This window comes from Bombus fervidus, chromosome 4, assembly GCF_041682495.2.
Source record: "Bombus fervidus isolate BK054 chromosome 4, iyBomFerv1, whole genome shotgun sequence".
NCBI lineage: Eukaryota > Metazoa > Arthropoda > Insecta > Hymenoptera > Apidae > Bombus > Bombus fervidus.
The window spans coordinates 17,003,264-17,014,465 of record NC_091520.1 but is presented as its reverse complement, the minus strand read 5'-3'; the positions used below and the strand labels follow the sequence as shown (position 1 = coordinate 17,014,465).

The window sequence follows — 11,202 nt, the reverse complement described above, 5'->3', positions numbered from 1 at the left end:
ATCATACTGTAAATATCTCTTGTAAATAATTACATATATTTTAAATCATTCCGGAACTATATCAGAGGGCACCACTTAACTTAGTATTTCTGATTTGGATGAGAGTCGTTTGGATAAGACCGTTTGAAAGCGATTTGTGGTATGAGAAAAGTCTCATTGTGGAGTGCGTACTATATAACGGTATTTCTAATTTCATTATAATCGAATATTATCTGTTATTTTTTTTTAGCGATCATTAAGGGAAGTTTTGTACTATATTCTGAAAATGTTTCGATCGAAGAAGGATGTTGACCGACACGTGAAGAATATTTTTATCAAACTTAAAGACTCAGGAGAGGTGAGGTTATTTTTCAGAAGAAAACGTCGTTGTTCCTAAATGTTGTCCAAATATATTTATTAATTTTTTATATTTAAGTACTTAATGATTTCTTGAAATTATCCTTTCTTTTATTTCAAATGCATTTTGTATGCATACTAACTCGTAATATTTCTATCTAATGTCAAATTGTATAGCATTGAAGGCCTTGACTTGATTATGAAAAAGATACATACATGCACATGCACTAACCCCTATATAATGGTTTAACGGTTTTTTGCGACTTGAAGCAAATTTTGATTTTATATGTCTTTAAAAAACATTTTTATACTTATTCAAATATTTTTTAAGTAATTCAGTTGTGTAAATATTTATTTACTCTAATATATTTGTTTTTGCCTTTTCTTTCCTTCTTTTCTTTTTTGATGTTTACAATATTTTGTAATTAGTAATTTTATTAGTTATCATGAAAATTTGCATTTTTAATGTATTTTGTACATAATATCTGCATTTCTTTTTCAAGAAAAAGCTTCGATGTTATAATATTGCAAAATTATATTATCAAGTTGGAGATTATGAATCTGCAAAAAAATATGTTTCAAATTATTTGGAAATAAGAGATAAATCTGCAGGAGCTCATAAATTATTAGGTCAAGCTCTTGAAGCTTTGGGCCAGAAAGAAGCAGCCTTTGTAAGATATAAAACATCTCTTGAATTAGAACCAAAGCAGGATGATCTTCTCTTAAAAGGTATAATTCAATATTTTGAATCTATTATTTCTTACTTTAAACTCACATATTAATAATATTTTTTAGTATGTGAGCTGTTGTCTGATATGGATATTAATACAGATATAAATAAAATAAAATATTGGGTAGAAAGAGCAGATAAGAAATTTCCACATCATGAAATAGTTTTTGAGCTAAAGGAAAAATTGTTAACTTTAAAAACACCAAATGGTGATGATGATGATTTAGAAAAACTTATTATATGTACGTAATAAAATCTCTACTACATAATTATATGATTTTGTACAACTTAATTTAATTTGTTTATAATAATGTAATGCGTTTTTTTTAGCTGAATTATCAGTAAGACAAACAGATGTGCATCTACAAGTGAAGTTGCTCAAGTATTATATAGGAAATCATAGGCTTGAAGATGCATACAATAAAGCAACTGAGATAGAGGCAACACAGTGTCATAGAAATAATATCATTTGGTATCAATCATTAACTGAATTGCTTGTGAAGTGTAAAGAGAGTAAACAGTCAGATTGGACATTTTGGATATTTTATATTTCTGTGTTAGAAAGATATGCAGCACTTTGTCTTAAAGAACAGAGTAATGTTATTAGAAAAAGTATAATGGATATTACACAGGCAGTATTTAAGTAAGTATATTTGTACTAGGAGTCATATATTTTATTAGAAATATATATATAAATAACTAATATTACTGAATTAAAACATTCATATTGCAGTTTTGATCAAAGTTTACATGAATGTAAATCAAAGAACTTCTCTAATCATCCTGTTTTTATTGAACACATGTTATTACACATGTGGGGTCAATTACATTTCCATTTAGCATGTTTAATTTTACGTAAAACTAAGGCTGGTGAAGATAGTTGGTCTGAAGCAGGCAGATTGTGTGGACCTCTTTTATTAACTGCATTACATGTGGCACCTATAGATCCTACTGCTGTATGGACTATGCATTTAAAAGATAGACTTAAGAATCTAGTACATGTTTGGTATAGAGAAGGATCATACAGATGTAGTCAGGCAGGTCATGTACTTCAAGATTATGCTCGAGATAATACTAAGAAATTACTAGATAAAATCGATAAATTTTGTACAAGTTCATGGCGAGAACGGGTATATCAAAGAATCTTTATTGGTCGATTGTATCAAGATGGTAAAACAACATCATATTTCGTGAATTCTTCAGTTTCAAATCCACCATTACGTTTATGCTCATTTAATGAACTAAAAAGATTTGATGAAATATCTGAAGAAGTATGGCCAGATTCATTACACCATCAAGTTTGGCTTGGTTTAAGAGCTCGGCCCCACGCCTCTCAAAATAAAGATAATGGGCCGCATCCAAATCAAACGTCACGTGTTTTTTGTGAATTACAGTTTTCTGTGTATAACTTACACCAAGCAGCTCCTGAAAGTTTAAGTCGTCTCGATATTGATGCATTTTTAAATGCTGCTATCTATACTTCTTCTGTACTTGAAGAACAGAAATTGAGTGGGCTTTTAAACCCTGAAAAATTACCTACATTGCCCGCAGATCTTACTAACACTCTTTGTACTAGTGCCCAGGAACAGTGGTGGTCTTATGCTTATAAAGTATATTCTATGGATAAACAAAAGCCATTGGACGAAGATGTTGGAGAATTGAGATTAGAATTACAGAGAGGCTTAGAAGTAGTACGTTGCCTTGGAAATCACGGATTGCATCCTGTTCTTTTAGTTCATTTAGCACGAATATTTCATTATAGAGCAGAGACATTGAAAGAAATAGATCAAGAAAATAATGATATACCATATTTAGAAGCACGATCTGAGATGTATTGGTCAGCTGCAATACCACTTCTCGAAAGATTACAAAATAATCAAGTTATTCGTATAACTAATTCTAAATTTTTTAATTATCAAGAAAAAGAAATGAATAATGTAGAAATAATTAAAGCTTTAGAAGAAGGTAAATTGCTTCTAGCTCAACGATTTGTACGCAGCAAACAATATGAAAAAGCAATAGATGCATTACAGGCTTTGAAATGTCCAGAAGCTTCAGTTCAACAGGGTCAAATGTATGAAAAACTTGCAGATGAGATCATCAGTTCTATACCCAAGGAAAGTTTAACATCTGAAATGAGATCACAACATATAATCATGCTCTCAAAAGCAAGAGAATGTTTTTATCTAACATTAGATCGCTTACGCAGCCCAGGTACAGACCCGAAACATCCTTTAAACTTATTACTTTCCACATATATTTCCAATGTTGAAAATAGATTGAAAAGGATTGATCCAGACTTATCACGAGGTGATTTAAGCAGAAATGAATGCGATGGAATGTCGGATGAAAGTTATTCTTCTGCTCATAGTGCTGTTGATCAAGCAGTTACAAAAATATCAACATTAACGGGATTAAATGCTTCAATTAATATTCTGAGTACACCACAAAAAAACATACACCGTACACCAAAACAGTCTAGCACTCCTTGTAGAGCACAACACCAGGATATATTGGATTTATCTCGGAATCGCTCTGAGGCACGTCCGAGTCCTGAACGTCTTGACGCTCAAATTCGTTCACTAAATCAAATGATTCATGCAAAAGATAATAAGATACAATCGATAGCAGAGCAAAATAAAGCTATATTGGAATTGAACAAAACAGTAATGGAGAAAGTCGAAAAATTAGCAAAAGAAGTAACAGAATTACGAAAAGAATTTCAGAAACAACGTACTCAGATTAATGTTAATGTTAATCCGAATCTAGAAGAAGATTTGTGCATTTTAAACGAAGATGATTACAATGATTTGAATTACAACGCAAATCAATCAGGCCCCGCATCTTCGATATCCGGGAATATGTTTCAATCTTCTCATAGACATCCATATTCTCAGTTGGTATATCCTTCAGCTACTTTTCAAGGATATTATCCGGCAGGAATGTCATTTAATGATCCAAATACACAAGCTATTCCTTCTTTATACCCTCCAAATGTTTATTCAATGCCGGTATTGTATCCTAATACGAGATCAAAAATGCCTGAAAACATTCTTCAACAAAGCTTATTTATGCCACCAACAAATCAATCATTGCAAATTCCACTGCAAAAAGTAGAAACATCAAAGCCAGAATCGACTATAAAAGACGCTCCTGTAAATAAAATTCCACCAGTTAATGTTGCTATTACCACTTCTGATACACTTCCAACTACAGCACCAATTGTTCAGCCAACACTTAGTGTAACGATTCCTCCACATTTCAGACAAAGTAGTTCTTCTACTCCAGTTACCACAGAACAATCTGCTCCACATTGTTATCAAATTTCTATGCCTTCCCAAGCTACTATACCAACAACAGTAAACTTACCGCCTTTATCAAATACTGTTACAACTACTTCAGCAAATCTTTCTGTATCAGAGGCATCAAAACAAGATACTATCTGTTCAACTGGATCTCCAAATAGTTCAGATCATGAACATGATCCAATTCCGGATTTTGTTCCTGTTATACCATTACCCGCAGAAGTTAAAGTTACTACTGGAGAAGAGGGTCAAGAGGTACTGTTTTGTGCAAGAGCTAAACTTTACCGTTTCGTGGATAATGAATGGAAAGAACGTGGTATAGGAAACGTCAAATTACTTAAAAATGAAGAAGGAAAAATTCGTTTACTTATGCGCAGGGAACAAGTATTAAAAGTATGTGCAAATCATTATCTTGTGCCAGATATGGAGTTAACTGCTAAATCAAATAATGAAAAGGCATGGTTTTGGGTTGCACATGACTTTGCTGATGGAGAATTAAACCTAGAAAAGTTTTGTATCAGATTTAAGACTGTTGAAGAAGGTATTTCCTTTAAGGAACATTTTGATAAAGCTGTAGCAAGTCTTAAATCTGAGAAAATAATTGAAAGTATTGATAAAACACCAACCAAAGCTAGTACTACATCAAGTAATATTAAAAAGTCAGAGAAAACAAAATCAGATTTAAAAGTTATAGAACAAACACCATTTGTTTCTGGACAAACTGTTCAGAAACAATCTATTGATGTGACAGAAACCATTACATCAGAGAAATTAAAAACTAATGTACCTACAACAGTTATTGGTGGATTTTCATTTACATCAACACCAATTATTCAAAAAACAACCACTACAGAATCTTCAAAAGTTCCTACTAAATCAGAAGTTAGTCCATTTGCTGGTTTTACATTTAATAAGACTGTAACGAATGCTGAAAGTTTTGCAACTACGACACAAAAAAACTCGACTACTGGAATAATAGCTGCATCACAGTTTACTTTTCCATTTACAAAAGCAACTACAACTTCTCAATCAGGGGCTACAACAGTACCAACTGCTAGTGTTCATAACTCGTCAATTTCATCTTCACAATCAATCAATACTGTTGTTACTAGCGAAAATACTTCTGTTAGTACTCCTCAATTTTCACTTAGAAGACCTTCTGCTCCTGCTCCTGCTCCTGCTCCTGCTTCTGCTCCTGCTCCTGCTTCTGCTCCTGCTCCTGCTCCTGCTTCTGCTCCTGCTCCTGCTCCTGCTCCTGCTCCTGCTCCTGCTCCTGCTCCTGCTCCTGCTCTTGCTCCTGCAAATTCTACTGTTCCAATCTCTGCTCTTGTGGGTATTCAAGATGTAGGCAGGTCTCTTGAACAAACTGAATATGAAGAAATGCTATTCAGTGAAAAGATTAGCCTTCAGTATTACAACAGTGATGCCAAACAATGGGAAAACAGAGGTACTGGACAAATAAAGATGTTATGGAATCCAAAAACGAACAAAATTCGTTTATTAATGAGAGATGAAAATAGTTTGAAAATTTGTTATAATTATGATATTTTTGCAAAATGCCCATTTACACTAAAAAGTAATAGTAACACAGTTGTCAATTGGAGTCTACAATATGGGTTAGACAACAAAATAGGAATGTTTGCAGCAACATTTAAAACATCCAGTCAAGCATCTCAATTCTATAGCACAATTACTAGCAATCAGCAGAAGATGGTAAACAATTGTATTACAGCAGAAAGTTTAAAAAAACCAGAAACTCTTCAAAATACACAAACAAACAAAATACAGACTTCCTTGTCTGAAATGTTTAAGCCACCAGCAGGATCATGGGAATGTAATGCTTGCTATACAAGAAATGCTGAATCGAATGCAAAATGTATAGCTTGTGAAGAACCATGTTCTTCTGTGTCGAATAAATCAAATATCTCAAATACAATTACACCAAGTCAAATACCTCTTTCACAAATGTTTAAACCACCTGCTGGCTCGTGGAAATGTAAATGTTGCGATATTGTTAATGTAGCTGAAAGTAATTATTGCGTTGCCTGTGACACACCAAAAGATTTGTCTCTTCCACCTAAACCAAAAACTGATGGTTTTCAGATAAGTACAAGTTCCTCTGGAGTTACACCCACATTTACGTTTGGTATTCCACAAGATACTACTAAGAAAAGTACAAGTGGATTTTCATTTCGTTTACCTACCTCTAATGATGTTTCTATAGATTCTAAATCTACATCTTTAATAGCTGCAAAATCTGATGATAAAACAGATACATCAAATGCAAAATTTGTTTTTGGAACACCAGGAAAATCGTTTGAGTTCAATTTTGTATCTAAGTCATCTCCAACAAAGTCTGGCGAAGAAGAAAATAGTGAAGAGGAAGTGGTGGAAAGTGATGACATTCATTTTTCACCAATAATTCCATTACCAGATAAAATTGAAGTTAAAACAGGTGAAGAAGAAGAAGAAGTCCTTTATAGTCATAGAGCGAAGTTGTTTAGATACGATAAATCGGTAAATGAATGGAAAGAACGTGGTTTAGGTGACATAAAATTATTACGACACAAGGAAACGGGCAAATTGCGACTAGTAATGAGACGAGAACAAATATTAAAGCTGTGTTTAAATCATTTCGTGCTTCCAAATTTGGAATTGAAGCCGAAAGATGAGAAAACATGGATGTGGAATGCTGCTGATTATAGCGAAGGAGAAATCGAACCCACTCTCTTTGCGTGTCGTTTTAAAACATCTGACATTGCTAACGATTTCAAAGATGTAATTGACAAATCAAGGATGGAGCTCCCATCCATTGAAAAAACTGCTGAAACGAAAGTAGAAGCATTTACCGAAGTTTCGCCTACACGAGATATTGAGGTTCTGTACGAGATGAAAGTAACACCTGAAGAAAAACAAGCTGCATTAAAGTTTCAACTTCCAGAAAACTTCTATGCGTACAAACAAAAGCCAGATTGTCCTGGATGTAGAGGCTGTAAAGAATATTCGGATGTACCGTTATTTTCAGACGGAAATTCTGAAAAAGCAGCATCTACATCAAAAACACCTGCAGGGGATCAAAAACCTTTGACTACTACATCTGGAATACAGTTATTTTCAAAATCTATTAATTTAAGTCCCGCATCTAACGAAGTCACAACTGTTCAAACACCTGTTTCAAATACTGGTACAACTGTTTCTTCCATTTTCAAGTCTGGATTGCATACTACAACCACATCACAATTTGCAACGAATTCTCTCCCTACAACAACTACATCAAGTATATCATTTGGGAATACTAATATGATCACATCAAGTGATAAGAAAACTGGTTTTTCATTTGTAATGCCCCAAACTACATCTACTACAAATGAGATACAAAAATCTACATCTGATACTTTAACACCTGAAAATTTAAAAATCTGCAGTCCCACTAATTCTCAAGGACAAGTATCATCGACTACATCTTTTTCATTTATGACATCGTCTACAACACCTACAACATCCATATTTGGAATGACAAAATTAGATAATACAGGAAAGAATATTTTTGGTGGAAATACGTGGAAAAAAGATTCTTCTGGATTACTTAAGCCTACTTCCATTAGTGTCAGTACAAATAATTCCGAATCAATATTTTCAAATAGTTTCAACACTCAACCAAAAACAAATACAAATACTGCAATGACATCTGTATTTGGTGCTAGTACTTCTATTTTCGGATCTTCTGCATTGAAAACTAATTCTGAAAGCTCAACCACAGGCTCATCATCATTTGATACATCTGCTAAATCTACTAATTCAATATTTCCTAATACATCTACACCATTTTCGTCCAATTTATTCTCCGGCTCATGTACAACTACATCATCTTTTACAATTTCAAATCCTGTGACAACTAATGCTTTTGGAACATTAATACCAACAACAAGTGAAACACAAAAGGACAGTGATATTGCTTTCTTGCCAACGACAGATGTATCATTTTCAACTTTAGCAGCTCAAAGTTCCCAGATGGCATTCAAAACAGGTACATCTTTCATATCATTATCCGATAGCAATTTAAATTAGTAAGAACTGATAACATTATTATACAAATGTTTATTTCATAGATCCAAATTTTTCTTTTGTTGGTGCTGGGTCAGCTGTATTTGGTTCAAAATCAAAATCTGTGCAAAAAGCAAAAGAAGTTACAACAGATAAAAAAGATGAAAATGAAGAAGAAGAATATGATCAAACCGAAAATGATCAAGATCATGATCCTCATTTCGAGCCTATTATACCTCTGCCTGATATTATCGAAGTACATACCGGAGAAGAAGAGGAAGAGAAAGGTATAATTTAAAATAATTGTTTGAAAAGAGTAATGTATTTATCTTTAAATGATCATTTGTTTGTTACAGTATTTTGCGAAAGAGCTAAATTGTACAGATACGATAAGAACATGTGCGAGTGGAAAGAAAGGGGTGTTGGAGAAATGAAAATTTTACATCATCCAAAATATGACCGTTACAGATTGCTGTTACGACGAGATCAAGTTTATAAAGTAGTATGCAATCTCTTACTTACTCCAGACATTGTCTTTACTAAACTCACTACGAATGATCGCTCTTGGATATGGGCAGGCATGAATTATGCTGAAGAGCAACCATGTATAGAGCAATTAGCAGTTAAATTTAAAACTCTAGAACTGGCAAAAAATTTCAAGGATACAGTTGATAAAATTCAACAAACTTTAAGCGAAAGCCGTAAGGAATAAGATGAAAACCTCTTATTTATAATGCTTTCCTTAGTTTATAATCCTTGCTTGTGACTGCATGTGTATTCATTGTATGTTATATGCATACTATAAAAGACATATATTTCTTCATTATTAAAAAATATTAATGTATCTTTATTTATATTCATAAAATGTAATACTGTTTAAAAATATTATAATTTAATATCAAATATGCTATAAAGAGGCAATCATACAGAGATCGGTACGAAGACATGTTTTGTTACCTTTTAAAAGGACTGTCTAAAAAATGTTTTTTGATTAATATATTTGATTGTAAGTTTAATTGTGATACACAAATAATAATATTGATTCATCATATAGACATGTATAAAATTATTTTATTAAAACATATTTAATTCCATTCAACTTTTATTATTTGTAATGAAAGAAACAAAATACAAGACATGACAATAGAACTATTTTATATTATACTTCATAATGGATAAAGTTTTACTATTAAACAAATGTACTATTATCATAAATTTTATCAATATCTATTGATTTTTTGTTAATTTTCTAGTAATTTTTAAATAACTGTCGATATTTATATTAAAAACTAACTTGTACAAATACATATTTTAGTTGCATAACGTTGAATAAAATGTAATTTACGATACAAAACGCAATTTAAATTATTTTCACCAATTAAAATAAAAGTTTTCCTCAATTTTAAATGTGTTCAATATTTATACATATCTACATATATTTTTATAAGATAACTTTATAGGATAGTAGCTTTTACACTAGCTTTTTGCTTGCACATAGCGTTCATATTATTTAATTAGAGTAGTTATTTCGATGCAAATTTATGTTTTTTATATAAATACAGGAGAAAAAAATGTAGAAGATAGACCAGTAATAGAAGAACCAGAAGATGGTAAAAATGAAGAAGTAGATGAAGAAGGCGATGAAGGCGAAGTAGACGTTGAAGTAAATGAAGTAGAGGATGAAGAAGAAGAGGAAGATAATGATGATGATGATGATGATGAAGAAGATGATGAAGATGATGATGAGTATGATGATGAGGATGATGATGAGGATGATGATGAATATGATGATGAGGATGATGATGAGGAGGAAGAAGAGGAGGAGGAGGATGATCAGAACTCCATTACTTTTGAGAAAAGTGCTTCTGTGTTTGCTAGAAATAAAAAAGGTGGCTGGAACTTTGTTGCATCAGGAAATTTAATTATTTATTATGATTCTAATATTTTTGGTGAAAGAATAATATTAAAAGCAGATGAGACAGATGAAGTTGTAAGCAACACAATTATTAGTACGACAACAAACATGAAGGTAAAGGCATTAAAATTATATTATGTAACAATTTAACTGATTCTGAATTAACTAACTTCCAGTTATTATTTTATAAAGGTGAATGGAACACGATGCATTTGGACGGCAATTGATCATGCCTTGACACCGCCGACAAAACGCACTTTAAGTGCCACTTTTTCCTCGGTACATGTCGCACAGGAAATGTATAAACATTTTCAATAAGTAAGTAAAAATTTGTATGCAATATAAAAAGAAAATGATAAAAATTAGTTATTGATTTCAACAGGGGGTAGAACACGCATTTCAAGCACACATCAGTGAACCATTCTATGAAGAATAAAATAAAATGATTCTTTATATTTCTTATAATAAAGTATTATATCTCTTGTAAACAAAAATCATTTAATTTTAGTTTAATTTTAATTTATAGGATAAGTAGTTCCCAATTTCATCCTTTTTTATGGGTGTAATTGTATAATAAATAATTGTACAAATTATCTAGGAGTTTATGAAAATAAGTAAATTTTCGTCAATTGTGATGCGTTTCGCTCGTAAAAAAAGATACATGATAAATCAAAATTACTTGGTTAATAATTACGTATCTAACTGTAAGTTCAAATTTAACATGTGATATTTAAAGAACTTTACTGATATTTATAAAAATATTTATTACAATAAAAGTGCATGTATGTTCCAAGTGTTCATTCCTTTAATTAAGTAACCTCTTAAAAAATAAAATTCAATCTGTAGTAACGGGTAACGAAATCGCTTGCGAC

At 31.9% G+C, this 11,202-nt stretch overlaps 1 protein-coding gene across 2 annotated transcripts; it reads left to right on the top strand.

Moving 5' to 3' along the window:
* Positions 1–7: 7 nt before the first annotated feature.
* LOC139986424 (E3 SUMO-protein ligase RanBP2) lies at positions 8–11,123 on the top strand. Of its 2 annotated transcripts, none has more exons than XM_072001737.1 (11): positions 8–139; positions 230–337; positions 840–1,065; positions 1,132–1,308; positions 1,397–1,709; positions 1,800–8,398; positions 8,481–8,702; positions 8,772–9,116; positions 9,978–10,444; positions 10,523–10,648; positions 10,713–11,123. In XM_072001737.1, exons 2-10 carry the CDS (start codon positions 266–268, stop codon positions 10,646–10,648), a joined length of 8,547 nt encoding a protein of 2,848 aa, XP_071857838.1. In that variant the 5' UTR covers positions 8–139; positions 230–265; the 3' UTR covers positions 10,713–11,123. The 2 variants fall into 2 exon arrangements, with proteins under 2 accessions (XP_071857838.1, XP_071857839.1); XM_072001738.1 differs by having other exon boundaries at positions 77–163.
* The last annotated feature ends 79 nt before the right edge of the window (positions 11,124–11,202 follow it).

What these genes read in the sequence shown, in the direction of transcription:
- LOC139986424 (XM_072001737.1), top strand. Translation starts at nt 266, where the DNA reads ATGTTTCGATCGAAGAAGGATGTTGACCGACACGTGAAGAATATTTTT. An exon ending in GGATGATCTTCTCTTAAAAG is followed by an intron (nt 1,066 to 1,131) that starts GTATAATTCAAT and finishes AATATTTTTTAG; the next exon opens with TATGTGAGCTGTTGTCTGAT. An exon ending in CCAGATGGCATTCAAAACAG is followed by an intron (nt 8,399 to 8,480) that starts GTACATCTTTCA and finishes TTTATTTCATAG; the next exon opens with ATCCAAATTTTTCTTTTGTT.